The sequence below is a fragment of the Columba livia genome, chromosome 10, assembly GCF_036013475.1.
Source record: "Columba livia isolate bColLiv1 breed racing homer chromosome 10, bColLiv1.pat.W.v2, whole genome shotgun sequence".
Taxonomy (NCBI): domain Eukaryota; kingdom Metazoa; phylum Chordata; class Aves; order Columbiformes; family Columbidae; genus Columba; species Columba livia.
Window position 1 is genome coordinate 19,960,985 of NC_088611.1, and position 18,038 is coordinate 19,979,022.

At 57.2% G+C, this 18,038-nt stretch overlaps 1 protein-coding gene across 2 annotated transcripts in view; it reads right to left on the minus strand.

Moving 5' to 3' along the window:
* PLXNA1 (plexin A1) overlaps window positions 1-18,038 on the minus strand; it is a 114,766-nt gene that overhangs the window by 82,679 nt on the left and 14,049 nt on the right. For both annotated transcript variants that reach the window (XM_065075649.1, XM_065075648.1), the window contains exons 2-3: window positions 16,010-17,356; window positions 9,216-9,398 (exon numbers count right to left, since the gene is read on the minus strand). In XM_065075649.1, coding sequence (XP_064931721.1) covers window positions 9,216-9,398; window positions 16,010-17,212 — 1,386 coding nt within the window. In that variant the 5' untranslated portion in view covers window positions 17,213-17,356. The remainder of the gene's footprint in view (window positions 1-9,215; window positions 9,399-16,009; window positions 17,357-18,038) is intronic.

An 18,038-nucleotide genomic window follows, 5' to 3' on the forward strand; every position in this document is an offset into this window, starting at 1 on the left:
GACTCCTCCGGGTGGGCAGCTCCGGTGAAGGTGGGAAATGCAGCCGCGTCTTCCTTCATGGGGGAGGGAGAAGGGAAGAATTAAGCTAACATGCTGTTTCAACCCAAGCCAACCATGCCAGACGCGGAGAGGCGAGCCAAGCTGCTCGGGAAGGGAGAGCATCGCCATTTCAGAGCAGATAAAGGCTCCGATCGGTTCCAGCAGCACGGCAGAGCATCATCCCGGACCCCTCCGGGCAGCACAGACCCTGGCTACGTCCACACGAGGAGCTCGGCGCGGCAGTCTGGGGCTTTTTGATCTTTCCAGATTACAAAGCCTTGCCGTGTACAGGAGCACTCTGAAAAATTTCTCATTTATTCTTCCTTTTCCCTCGAGCATCTCCTCTCTGCAGTATCAGAAACAAAGGTGACAACCTTTTGCTTTGTAAAGAAAACCATAGAGTGAAGTGGACTATAAATAGCACCCAAAACTGACCTGCATCCCCAGCCGAGGGGAATGAAATGAAGACAAGTGAACGAACGGCTTCAAGGTCAGACAGACTTTTTTTTTATTTCCCCTTTGTTCGAGGTCTGGTAATTTTTATCCACGCAGGAGAGCAATACAAAATACATCATTAGGGTTGTAGCTAATAAAATCCACACGGGCTTTTTCAGCCCGGCGTCGTTTTCTTCACCCGTACAGGGATTATGGTGGGAGGGAGATGCTTCCCCCAGCATGACCCCTCCCCACATCTCCCCACTGAGCTTCCCAGCCATGCCAGAGCTGTCCCGGCACAGAGCAACCAACCGGTGCTGCCCTCCAGAGCACAAAGCATGGCAAAATTCAAGCACTATCAGATCATCCTGCCTTTCTCTGCGAGACCGTAGGGATGCTCCCCACCACCACAGCCCGTCGTCGGTCTGCAGAGAGCCGGCTTGTCACACAGCGCTGGCTTTCTTCCTTCTCTCCAGCTGCTAAATGGCATTAAAAGAACTAAGCATCCATTAAATAAAACTTTCCCACTATTACTCCCCGTGTAGACAATTGCTCTCACTGCCACAGCGAGGTTTCGTGCTGGTCCACGGGCACACAAAGAGCGGGGAGGTGCCAGGATCGGCTCTGGAACAGCACGGGCCACCCAGGGGCCCCAAAATCCAGTGCCAAACCCCAAACAATGGCACTAACCCTGCCCATCATGTCCCCTGCTGCAGGACACTCTCCACCTCCAGTCTCAACCCAATTGAAATGGGTAAGGAAAGGGAGAGGGGGGGTTATGGGGAAAGTTCCCAGCTTGGAAGCAGCTGGGGGCATGCAGGGAGGTTTATTCAATGAAAAACCCAAGACCCAGCTCTGCCCCCACCCTGCTCCGATTCACCCCCAGCCACACAACCGTGTCCAACCGAGAGATTAAAGCAAGAACCCATCAAACTCATTCCATCATCAAGTGCCATCACGTAAAACGCTCAGTATTATCCTCATTGTGGTGGCCTAAGCCAGGATTAACACCCACATCCCCCAAGGCTGGGAGACCCTTTCCTTAGCCAGGCGGCACATCTAAACCCCGGTGCCATGTCTCCGGCTCTGTCGCCCTGTGATGAGCAGAGCTCTCGGGTATTTGCTCATCCACCAGCTATGCCAGGATTACCAGCACAGCCCTGATCCCCGGGTTTGTTTGCCCTGTATCACACAGGCTGAGAATGACCCCAGTAAGATATGGACTGAGTGCTCTTGTCCCACATGCTTCTCCGGTACCCAAAAGGATGGGGTTTAACTCATGTCCCCCACCCCACTGCACAACAAAAACCACGGGAGAAACAGGGGAGAAACAGGGGAGAAACTGCCCTGCCCTGTTGTTACCAGTCTAGCCATCAGCATCTGTTCCCCTGCTCCACTTCAGGGAAGCCCATAATTAACAGGGACAGAGGATAATGGAAGCCAAGCAGCAGCTCTCTGAGCAGCCTGGGGCTCAGCACCATCCCCACTTGGACCTGCAGTGGAGATGAGTGACACCCATGTCTATCGAAGCCTTGGAGATGGACGATGGCGCCACGTCCTGCACCCCGAAGTGCCACACGGCACCTCCACCTCAGTCTTGATTTATGACAGCTTTTTCCTCACAATCTGGAAGGGGAGAAGCGGGGAGACCAGCCCACAGGGACAGGGGATGGTTGACCTTCCCCACTGTCACATCTCGACCTGAGGCAGCGCTGGGACACACAGGGACCCAGACAACATGGAAACAAGCCTGGCCCCTGCTGAGCACACATCTTCCCTCCTCCAGCATCCTCCCTCCTCCAGCAGCCACGGGCTCAGGGCAAATTCCTCAGGCACCATTAATCTAGGTTAATGGGGCTGCACAAAGGCGAGGCAGGACACCAGCACTGTCCCTCCCCATCCAGGCAGTCCCTGCCTCTCAAACTGCTGCCTTCCCGATGAGCTAAAAGGGCTCCCTCTTCTCCACTGCCTCTGGTGGGAGGCCAGGGCTATTCACCCACCTGAAAAGCCAAAATTAGTCAGTGTTCAAGACTGTGAATAGGCACAATGGCTTCAACAGGAGAGACCCAACAGAGCTGGGGCCTCCCAGCTTATTTCCATCTCAATGGGGTGGCTTTTCACCCTGCCCTGTCCCCATGGGGCCACCACAGAGGTCCCCAGCAAGAGGTGAGGTCTAAAGCAGAAGTCGTGCTCCTGCTCTTCCCAGCAGAATAGAGACCACAGCCCCGCATTCAGGGGCAGAGAGATGCAGAAGAAAACGTTCAGCAGCTTCATGCTTCACCAACCAAACCAACCCCATCCGCCGGGAGGGAAAACCCGGTGCTCGCTGCCAGCACTGCCTGCCCACAGCGATGGGCAAGTCCACGCGCCTTTTCTTAAAGCAGACCCCCCTCTCCCATAGGTTTAGGCACACTCAGCATCCCCAACAACTACCCCAAAGCATCGCTCTCCCAGCACTGCTGAGCCATGGCCACCACTGCCCTACACAGCCCCACAAGAAGAAGGGCAGGATCAGGGATGGCACACAGCAACAAACCTGCAGGCTCTTGCTTTTCCTTTCCCAGACCTATTTCCAGGCTATTTCTAGGGTGGCAGCCCCAAACGGAGCATGGGATGGTGTCTGCAGGGACCAACAGCAAAGGCGACGCTGCTGTTTGGAGCACATCCCATAGAGCAGCGGCTCAGGGAGCTGCCCAGAGGCATCTTGCCCTTAAACTCCCTTTTTCGGGTGAATACAGAAGCCACATTTGCACCCAGCAGCCCTTTTGAAGACAGAGGGTCTTCGGGATCCACCTCTACCCCTGAGACTCCTCCAGCTTCTGAAACACGCCACTCCCCAAAAGTCACCTTGCCCCGACACCGGCAAAGCCCAGTGATGATGCTGCTGTACCCAGCGGCGACTCCGCGGCAGCCAGAGCGGGCTGATGGATTGGGGTGAGGCAGCACAATGCCCGCGGGCACCCGGCGCCGGAGCCAGGGACAGGCAAGACGTGCACCGTCAGCACTTTCGGCAGGGAAGGTTGGAGCAGGGCTGGCGGCTGCTGCTGCCTCCCCGGCTGGCCGGGAGCCAGGCTCCCAGCCCTCGCTCACCTGCCGGCTTTGTGCAGAGAGCAGAACAGATGGGGGGAAATTAAAAAAAAAGCGAGGGTTATGGCTTGTGAGTCAAAAAGCCTGGGGGCACAAGGGTGGAGGGAGTGGGGTTTGGAGCAAGGGAGCCCCCAAGAACTCCTCTGCCTCCCCAATGCTGTGTGAGCATGTCGGAGCATCCCTTGGAGAGCTCAGCCCCATCCATCATCCTGCACAACACAGGAGCCCAAACCCCGGCAGAGTCCCCCTCCAGGAGTCACTCAAGGACGGAGCTGGCAGCTGCCTGCAGCCCCAGCCCCAGCACCCCAGCTTGTCCTCGAGGCCAATGGTTCACGATGAATTTCTAATTGTTTCCTCCAACAATGAGACATCCTGTTCGGAGCCGGGCGGCTCAACAAAGCCAGACCATGTCGGCGAGCAGGGCCCCTTCCTGCTGAGCAGGAGCGGGGCGATGCCGAGCGCTCCCCACCATGAGCAGGGGGACGGGAAGCTCCACCGCCCCCTCCTCATCACCCCATCCACTTAACACGCCAACTCTCCAGCCACCACCTTGATTAAAACAGCTTAACGACTCCAGGGAGAGCTCTCAAGGGGGCGGGGAGCTGCCGAGAGGTATTTTGATGGATTCACTTTGGCAACCGTCGGCTACCTTGTCATGCCAATAAAATTATTGCCATTGATTGGGGAGAGGCACGGGCGCACACTCCGAGGAGGAGATCGCCCTTCTGGGGCTGGGCGCAGGCGCCCAGAGGGACTGTGGGCATGTGGGGAGGGGGCGAGGGGTCCCCAGGGGATGGGATGGGATGGGATGGGGATGGGGGCAGAGCAGGAGAAGGAAGAGACAGGAGGAACAAAAGGCCCTTGTGCTGGGTGGGCAGCTGGGGAAAGGCAGCAATGCAGGCAGGAGAGGATTTCCAGGGGCTGTGCCAGGGTCAGTGCTCGGGGAGTCCTCGAGGGTCACCAGCTGACACCACCAGGGCAGGGCAGGTTTCATGCCCCAAATCTGCCCCCCCCCAAAAAAGCCTGCCGGAGGTGCAGGCAGTATTAGGGTAGCCGGCAGTGGGGTCACGAGGGGGGCTGAGCCCTTCTGGGTGCTCCAGGAGCCGGATTTCACATGTCCAGACACAAAGGACCCCTTTTCAACCAGAGCTGCTTACCCTGAGCGCTAAGCAGAGGGTGACACGAAAGAACCCGTGGGACGGGGACCAGCCAAGCAGGCAGGGAGCCTTACGGCTTCTCCTTCCAGTTCACATGGACCACAATCAGGTCACGCCTCCTAGCCCAGAGGGAAACGCAAAGGGGCTTTCACAATGGGAAGAGAACCAGCAGAACACTGAGAAATTCCCAAAAAGCCCTCAGGCAGCAGCTCCCCCTCCTCACAGCACATTTTAGGCTCACACTGCCCCGACACACCAAGGGCTGTGAACACACCAAAGCATCCTTCTCCAAAGCTTTAAGGCAACCCTACAGAAAGGGGGTGCCTCCACGGCTTGCCAAATCTGGCCCCCCAAAAGCCCTCGGCAGCCCCTCTGCCCTCTCCAGGACGTAAGAGGAGGACCACATTGTGCAGGGATGGGGATGACCCACTTAGCGTGAAGAGTTTATTTATTATTATTGAAGTGGAGAAGCCAAAGAAGCCAGAGGTGGGGGCGGTTCAGCTGCGCTTTCCATGGGAGAGAATAAACAAGCTGCAGCAAGCGCCAGCCCCAGCGGGGAGCGGATTCCCGACCGAGACGCGTCCTGATGCATTCACGCCCGAGGCCAGACGGTTTCAGGACAGGGCAGGGAGCTGCAGGGATTACGGTACCAACCGAGCAGTCAGATAATCCTCAAAAAATATACGAGAGCAAAACGGGCTGCAAGGGATGCATAGTCCGATGCTATCCTGGCTGGGATGCACCAGCTGCACGGTCCCATGACGGTGTCCACCTTAGGGATCTCCAGCACCTGTATCCCAGTTCATGCTGGATATCTCCTCTGGCAGGAGGGACAGCTCGCAGCCTCCTCACTCTGCAGCAGCCAGGGGATGGCAGCGGGCAGGGAGCCACCAGCTGCTTCGAGGGAGGAGCTCAGCTCACCCCCCAAAAATAACCAGGCGGCACCCAAAACTGGGTCAACCCACAAGGGCCACACCGGAGCTCAGCAGAGCCCTATGGCAGTGCCTGGTTTGCATAACGAGGAGCAGATGGCAAGCTAACTAACGAGAGCAGCCCAGTCTGTGCTGCACCTCCCGGGATGCCCACTGCCCCGTGCAGTTACTGGGAGGGGGTTGCACCATCAGCTCCCCCTCTCTAGCATCATCCTTGTTCCCTCTCTCCATACAACACTTCAAGCAAACCCAAAATCGAGTCCTTGGCACACCAGGTTAAGATGTGACCGAGCGCTCCCGTTGCAATTACATATGCAACTTTCTGTTCACCTAAAAAGTAGGAAAGACAACTTGGGAAAACGACAACCACCCACTAAAAAGATTCCCAAGCGAGGACAGGTGTTTCCCAGGAAAACCCCAAGCATTAGGAAGCAAGGCTTGCTTCCCTTGCGCAAACATCCCCTGGCCATCCCCGCTGCAACACGCTCACAGCTCATGTCCCTGTGTCACTTCCCCATCACAGCACCCTCAGACCGCAGGGTGCACAGCCAGGTCCCTGCCGCGGCGGTGCAGGGGAAGCGGCTCAGTCATCCCCGCATTGCTCACCCGGGCAGCCGCAGGAATTCCCCCAGTGCCCCCAGTCCCATGACTGCTGGCACGGGGGACGGCGAGCACGCGGGGCTGAGGGCTTTCCAAGCCTGGCCTCTCCGCATAACTCGGGGCCAGCCAAAGATAACGGCCTGCCTGGTGACCCTGCGGGGACAAGCTGGGAGCGGGCTGCCACGGGCTTCACTGCTGTGACCTGCTCAGCATCCCGGGGGGTCTTGCATGGTTTTAAACTAAAGGAGGGTAGATTCAGGCTGGACACAAGAAAGACATTTTTTACAATAAGGGGGGTGAGACCCTGGTCCATGTTGCCCAGAGAGGTGGTGGATGAACCATCCCTGGAGACATCCCAGGCCAGGCTGGACGGGGCTCTGAGCAACCTGAGCTGGTGAAGATGTCCCTGCTCATGGCAGGGGGGGCACTGGGGAGCTGGGAAGGTCCCTTCAACCCAAACTGTTCTACGATTCTATTATCTCCACCCCCCCGGTGCCTCCCCATCCCAGCCCGCAGTTCCTGTCCCACCACCCTGACATTGCCTGCCATATCCTTCCACCCCCCAAGAAAGGAAGGTCTCCCTGCAGCTGCAGTGGCAGCAGGTGCTGCCGGCAACCCAGCAGCAACTGTTGGCAGGGCTGGGGAGAGGCTGCAGGGCAGCCAGAGCCTCGCGTGGCTTTTTGGGGCTGGGGGACACAAAGGGAGGCTCTGTCTGCACACAACAGCCCAGACAAATGCTGGGCAAGGGAGCTGCCATCCAAGGAAAATCCAGACGCGGCAGTGACTCTGCCCTGACCTTACCCCAGCCCAGATGGCGAGATCAGTGCCCCCCCGGCAGAGCAGCACCCGTGACAGGGCTCCTGGGGATGGGGAGGGGGCACCCAGCTGTCGCCACAGCCCTTTCCTCCCCGAAGGAGATGCCAGGAGATGCTGACACAGGCACAGGGGACCAACAGGAAGGCAAGGAAGCCACCAGGCTCACCAAGCCAAATGCAGGCACTCACCAAGGGGACAGGGAAATGCCGATGGCTCGAAAGCAGAAGGACCTCCTGCACCTGTGCCTGGGGGAGCCACCTCGGCTATGCTCCACTGTACTCCTGCCAGGCATCCCGTCCCTTGGCTGGGGACACGGCGGCACCACTCAGGGACGGGTTGGCAGCCCTCGGTAGAGGGGGAGCCTTCCCCTCCCTCCAGCCTCGCCGGCAGCCGGGCGGCAGGATCAGGTAGCTGCTGAGGCAGCACTTTGCCATCCGGGCCAGGCAACCCCTGCCGCAGAACGGCTGGGCTGCCCAGCCCAAGGTCACAGCAGGGGACAGCTCTAGCCCCCCCAAGCCCTCATAGGGACCCAGCAGCACGGGACTCAGCACCTGCAAGGTGCCCCCACGCTGCCACACAAGAGCTCTGAGGGCTCCATCCAGGACAAGCCTACAAAACCTGCCCTGAGTCTCTGGGCAGGATCAAGACCCATCTTTTCACTCCCCATGAGGCTCTTGTTCCATGTCCCTCATGCCCTGCAGGGCCAGAGAGCCAGACAAGCAATCAGGGGCCCCAGAACTAGAAAAAAGCAATTTGGGGAAAGCCCAGCAGGACAGGATGCTTAAGCCTCACCTGGGCCCCAAGTCCTGGCCTCAACCTGGTGGCACACTGCCCACAGCCCAGCCAGGCACCCACCCCAGACCACTGCCTGCAAGTGGCTCTGAGGGTGCAAAGACAAGAGCAAAACTGAAAAAAGGAGGAAAAACAGAAATCTGCTGTGTAAAAAGAAAATTCCAGCCCCTCTAGATAAATCAGGAACTGGAGGTGTAATACTGTCCCTATGGCTTTGCTACCCCTCCTCCCACACGCTTCTTCCCTCCCATCCCCATTTCAAACCCCCCATCTGGAGCCCAGCAGCAGGAGAAGCCACCAGCAATGCGACACCGGTCCCTCCGGATCCCTCATCGATCCGGAAGGCAGGACGAGCTGCCTCCGTCAGCTCCCCGCAGCCCCAGCGCCGCTGTGCCCTCCCGAGGACTGCAAGAAACCAAGCAGAGTATGTGGGGCTGGAGAGGACCCGCAAAATCCTGTCTCTCACCCCAACACAAGCTGCTCCCGTCCCCATCCCTAAAGATGCAGCTAACAGGCAGGCATAGGGCACAGGGGAAAAACACAGGCAGGGTGAGTGGGACATACAGGGGCCACCCCCAAAATGTCACTCTGGTCCTGATTCCTGCCAGGGAGGTCACCCTGCTTCGCCCAGAGCACCCCGACCAGCACAACCTGCAAAAAACTCAGGGTGCTGTGCCCAGGACAGGATGCTGGAGCACCTCACAAGCCACAGAGCAACAGGTCGGACCACCCAGCCAAGCCTTGGTCCTCCAGCCCCTGGACCTTGGTGCTGCCTCTCCCTGCCTGAGGATGCAGTTAACGCAAGCTGTGTTTACCCAGGGCATGTACAGCTGTAATTACAGGCACGATGTTATGATAACAGGAAATCCGTGCCCTGTGGAGATGCAGGCAGAGAAAGGCATGCACACAGCTATTTGCTAATTGCCACCAACAAGCAGCCTTTTGTGCCGTGGGGGGATATGGGAAGAGCAGAGTCCCCCCAGCACCAGGCTGGAGCAATCAACACCAACCACCACCCACCCTGCAAAGCCATACAGACCCGGACAGACAGACAGAGCTCGCCCCATGGCAGCTACAGGGCAAGCTCACCTTCCCTGAGAGACAACAGGACAGGTTCTGATCCACCAACAACCAGGACTCAACTTCCCTAGGTCACAACCCTTCCAAAAGACAGAGGTTTTGTAAATTTGCTTGGCAGACAGGAGGAAGGAGGAATTGCCCCTCACTGGCCCTTTGGATGTTACCCCCACTATACAAGTCACACTGTAATGGAGGCACAGCCCTATCTGTACCCCCAAAAGGGCCAGGGAGGCGAGCGGTCATCCCTCCCCATCGGCATCACCGAGGGCTTTCCTACCTTTTTGATCTTGCCGCTCCGTGTGCCCGCAAAGACGACGGTTTGTCCTCTGTAGTCATAGGCAGCCACCGAGGTCATCCCGTCCTCCTTATCCACAAAGAGCGGGGTCCCCTCGATGGTGACGGTCCCACCCAGCGGCTGGTTAAAATCCTGGCCACAGAAGTTGTCATCAATCTGCAGCGGCTGTCGGAAGAAAAGAGAGGAGAGATGAGCTTTTTGCCAATGCCTCGACATGCTGGACCTCTCAGATGGCCACCAGCCATCTCCCACCTCTGCCCCACTGGCTACAGCAGCTTCGGCAGCCCCATTCCTTGCCCATCCTGTCCCAGTGCTCCCACCTCACCCGCAAAGGAAAGGGATGAGCTGATGCTTCCTTAAAATTCCCTATGCGCTGATGTAAGGCACTTGGGACACATCCAAGGCATAGAGCCCCACTCTGCATCTGAACAAGCTTTGCAGACCAAGGCCAAAGCTCTTGGTACTCTTCATCTTACAGAGCAGCACTTACAGACCCAGCAGGAGCCAGCACAGCATCCCTGCTCCCTCTGCATCCCCACCGCTGCCATCGCAGACACGTGGGATGCCGGCATGAGCTCCCCAGCACACACACCCCCCTCTCCTCACCCTGGAGCTAGCTTCAAAAAGAGAATGGCTTGACAGCATGGGCTGAATCCTACGCCCCAGCCTTCCCCCAGAGACAAAACACTTCCCAGCCAAGGCTGTGCCAAGACAAACAGGTCAGGACTCCTGAAAAGAGCCTCACTTCACATAGCAGAGCCTTCAGCAAACACGCTCCCCACCTGCCAGCCCTGCTCCACCTCCCGCAGGAACGTCTTCAGGAAATCCCCACATTTTTCTCCTGCTGCCTTGCCCCAGACGAGGCGCCTGGCCCAGCCAGCTGCCTCCTCGTTCAGCGCTCGCCCACGGGTCGGGGAGAAGCTTTGGCAAGCTCTGCCCAGGGAGGAGGCGGATCTGCCCCAGCCCTTCTCTGCCCTTGGGGCTGCGACAGCAGGGACCTCACCTGAGGAAGATCACACTGATGGGCAAGGCAAAGCCAGAGGGGTGTCCCCTCTAAAAACCGGGATGTGGGACCAGGACCAGCTCCACAGCACTCACCCCCTCCATCGAGCATCCTCACCATGTCACCCTGACCTGCTGAGCAGAACAAGAGAACCTGGCCATGGGTATCCAGCCTGGGCGAGGGGGGGACACAGACCTCCCAGAGGTCCCACGTTAGGCAGTGGCCTCACAGAGTCACACAGCACCAGCAAAATCCACCCTCAGCAGCCCCTGGCCCATCACAGGCAGCAAGGGGCTCTGGTCACATCCCCAAGGGCAGCAGCAAGTCCGGGGGCAGGAGGTCAGGGTGGCAAAGGGGACACCCTGCTCCAGCCACGGGATTTTTCCACTTCACAAGGTTCCTTATGTAACTTTCAAATTTTAAGGAGAGAGAGATGTTTTTTGGCAAGCAGCGGCCTCCAAATGCATGCCAGTCCCCAAGGGGTTTTAAATCCATACAGCATGTGCACGGAGCATATGGGAAAACGCCGAGCTCCCGAGCTTCACGTACGCAAGGGCAGCACATAGCGCCGCAATGCACATCACAGAATCACAGGATGGTTGGGGTTGGAAGGGACCTCTGCAGATCATCCAGTCCAACCCACCTGCTCATGCAGGGTCACCAGAGCAGATCACACAGGATCACATCCAGGTGGGTTTGAATGTCTCCAGAGAAGGAGATTCCACAACCTCTCTGGGCAGCCTGGGCCAGGGCTCTGGCACCTCAGAGTAAAGAAGTTTCTCCTCATATTCAAAGGGAACCTCCTGAGTTTCAGTCTGTGCTCATTGCCCCTCACCCTGTCATTGGGCACCACTGAAAAGAATCTGATCCATCCTTTTGACACCCACCCCTGAGATATTTATCAGCAAAAATAAGATCCCTCTCAGTTTCTCTTCTCCAGCTGAACAGCCCCAGCTCTCTCAGTCTCTCCTCATCAGAAAGATGCTCCAGACCCCTCAGCATTGTTGCAGCTTCACTGCCCGTGAAGTGAGGGTCAGCTCCCAGCAGCAACCCACAGTTCCCCACAGGGAGGAGGGAAAACATGGCATTTTCCATGCCCCAGGACCACGCACTCGTATCCACAACAGTTTCAGCCTCCCACACCCATGGTGAGACCCCTCACCCCCTTCCCCAGGCAGCCTGAAGATGCTGGGCTGCTTCCTCAGTTCCTCTGACTTCTGGTTTTGTGAGATGCCTGAGTTAGTTCATGGCCAAAGATCAACTCCCTTCCCCTCCTGACCTTCACTCCTCCTTCCCTAAACCAGAGGAACTCCTGCAACCAGGCAGAAGAGATGCAGGGCTCCCAAAAAAAGGAACAGGGTGCTCCATGCACCTCTGCAATGGCAAGACAAGGAGAGAAGGGGAATTAGGACTTCTCCACTTATCCTCCGAATCCCAGCCTTGCAAGCAGCCTCTCCTATCCATCAACCAGCACACACACTAAGCATCCTCCTCTACATCACCAGGCTTGACATTTTAAAACAGCAGGTCCGAGAAAATTCTCTTTCCAACTGTGGGCTGAGACAGACGCAATGCTCCAGCCAGTAACACCCCACTCCCATCCGGATACACAGGATCTTTCAGGTACTTTATGGAGGAAAAAAAAGCTCTTTGGCCCCAACAGCCCCTCTGTAAAGCATCCCAGGACCTTCCACCCAGCCAACAGCAGTTGCAGAGGGGTTAAGGGTGATGCCATGAAGGCGTTTAAGCCACGGCGGCCCTGGGTGCCAATTCTGCTCTCTCCACACTCAATCTGCTGCTTCCCCAACCCCTCAGCTGCTGAATATGCAAGAGGAGAGATGTTTACGGTGTTCACTCCTCTCTGCTTTGTCTCAACAAACTCTCTGGGAAATGACAAATACAGCTGCGCTCCAGGACCACGAGGAGCGCCCGCCGCCGCGATGCCGACACCACCTCGATAAATAATTACGCCGACAATTAGCTCATTAACAGCAAACTGGCTCGTTAGAGAAGCACAGGCAGGCAGCATGGGGAGGTCGGGCCAAGGGCAGCGGTACGAGGGTTACGGCACCAACCGATATCACTGGAGGATGTGGCTGTGGGGAGAGGCGAGGTAGAGGGATGGAGGGACGGAAGGACAGAGGGACAGCTGTCCCCTGGCCGGTGCTGGCAGGGACCGACACGCACCACAACACACGAGGGCCAGTGACCTTGCGGTGTCTCAGCTTGCAGATGCTGGGATCTGCAGGAGACACCAAGCTCTGCCCGCTCCCCCGTTTGCAGGGCTGCTTGCAGGGACCATGGCCCCAGCACGTTGCAAAGGGGGGTTGTTGTTTAAGGGGTTTGGGTTTTTTTCTTTTGTTATTTATTTCACCGCTTTCCTTTGGCATCCATCTCAGCTGCCCTTGTCCCTCAGACACCCAGGTCTCCACCTCCAAGTGCTGCAGCCTTCTCCTCTCTCCCAGCACTAACCCACCTACACAAAACAGGGTCAGGAAACTTGGATTTCGGTGGAAATGGCCTGTCAGAGGGGACAAAGTGGGCCTGCAGTGGGAACGGGTGATCTCCTTGACATGCCTTGTCTCATTGCATCCCTTCAAGCCCACTTACAAAAGCAATGAGGGAGCAGATAGAGACAAGGCTCGCGCCACTCAGCCTTATTAATTAGCCAGTAATTCACCAGTTAACACCATTAGAGGCACACCCCACCTTCTGTGGGCCCCCAGGGTCTGCAATGACGGATGCAGGGGACATAAAGAGCCGTGGAGGAGGATGCAGGTACCCAGTGCCAGGCTGGGATGCCAGGCTTTCTGCACATTAATCGCTGCTCAGGAATCATCCCAGCATGGTACACTTTGTTAACATCTGCATTTCTCTGCCTGCCCCTGGGAAGGATTTGGCTTATCCCAGCCCAGTTTGGGCCAGTTTGTCACCAGCCATCACCCTGTGCCAGCAGGCTGGGCAGTGAGCCCCAGCAAGGACTCAGAACTCATTTTCTCCCTTGGGCAACACTGCTGCCCACATCCTGCCAGCTCCGGGCACTGCACAGGGACAGCACAGAGCGGGGTGACACATGGACCTGTTGGAGAGGGGCCAGAGGAGCCACAAGAATGATCCGAGGCTGGAACAGCTCTGCTGGGAGGACAGGCTGAGAGAGTTGGGGTGTTCAGCTGGAGAAGAGAAGCTCCGGGGAGACCTTATTGCACCTTTCAGTGCTTAAAAAGGGGCCGATAAAAAAGACGGGGACAGACTTTTAGCAGGGCCTCTTGCGATAGGATAAGGGGCGATGGTTTTAAACCAAAGGAGGGAGATTCAGGCTGGACATGAGGAAGAAATTGTTGGCCCTGAGGGTGGTGAGAGCCTGGCCCAGGTTGGCCAGAGAGGTGGTGGATGAACCATCCCTGGAGACATCCCAGGCCAGGCTGGACGGGGCTCTGAGCAACCTGAGCTGGTGAAGATGTCCCTGCTCATGGCAGGGGGGGCACTGGGGGAGCTGGGAAGCTCCCTTCAACCCAACCCATTCTATGATACAGAACACCAAACCCCTCTTCAGTGAAACACCATGAACGAAACCACTGGACAGGCTCAGGAGCGATTTGGGCAGTGAGGCTGGTGCAGGAGAACAGATGGGACAGTCCCGCAAGATGCCTTTGCTGTGCATGGGAGTCCATGGATGGGTCTGAGCACGCCGGGTGTTGCTTCTCCCTCCCACTGCTGCTGCATCCCAGAAGGGGAGAGAGAGAAACAGGAGACAAGAATTCGCTCCGCTCGCCAGCACCGGGGAGGAACCACTAACATCTCCCGAGCTGGCTGCCAAGCCTGGCAGCCTCTGCTCCTGGCTCTGGCACCGGCTCCGGAGAATGGGAGCTGCCCCGCGGCGCTGAGGGATGAGCATCCCTGCGCTCCCCAAGGTCCAGGAGGGGACACCAGTAAAGCCTCCTCCAGCATGGACCAGCCTCAGCCCCTCACTGCGCTGAAGGAAGAGAGCAAAGAGCACTACCAGGGTATTTTCCATACGGATGGGGTGTAAATCTCAAGCAACTACTGATTTGAGCAACTACATTCTGCCCCCTTAATAATAAATTAAAATATATATATATATATATATATATATATATATGCCCTTTATTTTCTGGCCAGCCCCCACCACCGAGAGATCCATCACTGTCACAACCCACCCCAGAGGTGGCTGCATTTTATTAGGGGCACCAAGATTCCCCTGCCAGCAAGAAGTTCCATACTCCATGGGGTCTGTTTTGGCTTGTGCTCAGCACAGCATGGGGCTGAGGGCCTGACTAATGGTGCAGTCATGTCTTTCCCAGCTCTGTTTGGCAGCTGGAGCAGGACAGGGACAGAAAACAGCACCTGGCTCCCCTGGTGGAGAGCAGCTCCCCCCAAACCCAACCCATCCAAAAGCAGGAGCCACCCCACATCATGACACACATCGTTCCACCCAGCAAGTCTGCAGGACCTGTAGAGCATCTAGAGATCCACCTACTCACTCAGGCTGCCCACCAAGTAGCAATCCCAGGACCCTCCTAGCATGAAACTGCATTTAAATGCCAGGGGGCAGAGCCCCCTCTCCAAATCCAGGGGGCACAGTGCTGCTGTGGGGTGCTGGGGGAGGCGGGTGGTGAGCATCTCCGCTGCCGGAGCCGGCAGCTGCACGACCCAACAGGCAGCAGTGTAACGATTTCATCATTTTCCAACAAAATTGAATTAGTTCAAAGCCAAAATCTGATTTGCGAGCCCAGCGCTCTTGACAGCAAACCCTTTACTTTGTCAGGCAGCTGTTCGCTGTCTCCCCCAGAGCTGCGAGAGGACGGTGGGAGGGAAGGCAGGGCTGCTCCGTGGGGACCCCCTGCCCACCCACCTGAACCGCCAGGCACCCAAACCCCTGCTCGAGCAGGGCTGGGGGCTCAGTGATGGGTGCCGAGCACCAGTAAGTGGGGCTGGGGGGTGGGCGATAGCAGGGGTATTGGGACCTCCACCAGATCCTCCCAAACCACACACTGGCACCCCAAAACCTGCCTTTGCTTGGTGCTGCCCAGCGTCAGACCTCCCTGTCACCCAGAGCTGTGGCCTCCCTGCAGCCACTCTGGTTTATAATGTTGCCTGGAAAACTGGGATGCCAGCGCTCTGGGATGCCAGCACTCGCCGCCAGCACCTCTTGGACACTTTGCACTGGCCACACTCAAAACCCACCTCGTTCACGGTGCCCTGTGCCCTCCTCTCCAGCACCATATGGAGAGGACGTAGTCTCTCAATGCTGAACATGACGAACTCCTACCAAGACCACCGACCTCCCTGCCTCTCTCCATCAGGTCCATGCTACCCGTCCCACACATTCCACTGTCCCCAACACCTTCTCCTCAGCCCAAGGTGACATAACACTCACAAATTCACACGAGCTATCTGCAAGGGGCTGCCCAACAGAGCTGCAGCTTGAGGATTCACCATCCTGCCCTCCCAGCCCAGCTCACTGACACTCCCCAAATCCACAGGGGAGGGGAACCAGAAGCAGGTACTTGCATTGGCATGGAGGCCCTTGCTTGGAGTTCTCCATGGGGAGATGCAACCCAAACTCAAATGGGCCCGTGATGAAGCTGCAATCTCCATGAGGAATGCTACCAAGCAAGCCCAGCACCCAGCCCTAATGTCACCAGTACTCCCAGTGGGAAACACAGCTCAGATCACCAGCAAGGGTCTGGCCAGAGAGAACCACCAGGAGCCAGAAGCAGCCTGGCTTGGGTAGAGAAAAGCAGGAACTCACCGAGTTGATGCAGCCCAGCTCCTTATTCAAGAGCCAGGGCAGTGAGAGCTTCCCTTCCCCTCTGTAGCACGACTGGATACGCTCCTTGATCTTATCCTTGATCTTCTTCAACGTGAAGAGGCAGAGCACAGACTCCTTAGGAGGCTTAACCCTGTTTTTCTGGCCCTGGGAGAAGATGGTGAAGAGGATATCCTCCCGCTCCGAGATGCCCAGGTACTTGGCTAAAGCCTTGCCAGGTTTGGTCAGGTAGGCGTCCTGGATCAGGCGGTACTCAATGCCGTCCTGCACACAACCGATGGGGAACTCCACATAGGAGTAGAACTTGGGGTCGTCCACGCAAAGGCGGACGATCTTGGAGGTGAAAAACTGCTCCCCAGTGGAGTCGGGTGAGGTGAGCTGGGTGTCCAGCTGCAGGGTCAGGTAGTAAACAAACTGCTCGCTGCTGAAGCTGTAGATGTAGTAGATGTCAAAGGTGGGAAACTTGGAGAGTGTATCCGAGGGGATCTTGAGCTGGGAGGAGACAAACTCATCCTGGTAGACAAAGCCAAACATCTCCGCGTTCTCCTCGTTGGCCATCAGTTTACGGCTGGAGAGTGTGGGGAAGTACTCCGATTTCCCATCAATGGGTGTCCCAATGAAGAGCTTGTTCTGCCCATTCAGCACCTCGATGATGACCCCAGACATGGTGCCCGACTCGTTGACGCTGGAGAGGTAGTGCTCCTTGCGGTGGTGGGGCTCACCCAACTTGAAGAGGTCATCCAGCCGCAGGAACTGGCAAATACCCTGGGAGGCACTGCCGCAGGCAATCAGCCGGTTCCCCGAGTAGTCCACCAGCAGCAGTTTGTTCACGTTGTTGGTGGTGACCAGCCCGTGCGGGCAGGACTGAACGCTGGGCGGCGGGTAACATTTCTCATTGTCCTCCACAGGCCCCGTCACGTGGGTCCGCAGGAGCGTGAGGTTATTGGAGAGCTTGTAGATCCGATTGACAGCCCCCACGTAGACCTCCCCGGTTTTGTTGTGGACCACCAAGTGCGTCAAGCTCCAGTCTGTAACCGGGAAAGTCCTAAAGGGAGACTTGGGGCTGCCTTCCGCCAGCGGTAGCCAGGTGCTCCCCAAGAGCAGCAAGGTCCAAACGTTGATGGACAAGTGGTGCTTGAGCCAAAGGAGCCACATCGCGGCAGCCTCGCATTCGGCCAAGGCCATGCCCAAACCCAACCACAAAATAAATAGAAACAAACCCAAACTAAAGGGATGAGGGAGGGAGGAGAAGCTAACGGGACACAGTCTCCTCTGGTTCCGCTGCGCTCGGCATTCAGGGCATCGTGGGCACGGCCAGTCCAGTCAGCCCTAGAGCGAGAAAGACAAGAAGAGCAAGGTTAGGATGCTTTCCTTCATGGGGTCAAGCCTAGAACACCCCACCCAGCAGAGACTTTGCTGCTTTGCATAACAAAACACCCCCTACCAGCTCCTGCCCTGGAGGAAAACACATCCCTGGTGAGGAGACCAGGGGAGCCTGGAGATGCTGAGGACAACCCCCCCTGATCACAGACCACCATGCACAGGCGCTGTCACGTGCTACATCCCACCATCTGAGCCTCAACCACCAGCCCCCTCCAAGGACCATCACCCTGCCCTGCCCTCTGCCCAAACCACTTGGTAAGAGCAGCTGCTGGCTGGAGCAGACCAGCACATCCAACTGATGACAGGACCCGAGGGAACGGCAGGAAGATGTGCCAGGAGAGGTTCAGGTTGGACATTAGGAAAAGGTTCTTCACCCAGAGAGTTCTGGACACTGGAACAGGCTCCCCAGGGAGGTGTCACGGCCCCAAGCCTGACAGTGTTCAAGAAGAGACTGGACAGCGTCCTCAGACACACGGTGTGACCTGTGGGGTGTCCTGTGCAGGGACAGGAGTTGGACTCGATGATCCTTGTGGGTCCTTTCCAACACAAGACATCCTGCAATTATATGATTCCCAGCAACTTGGTGATACACTCCAGCACATCTACCACATACAAACACCTCGATGGG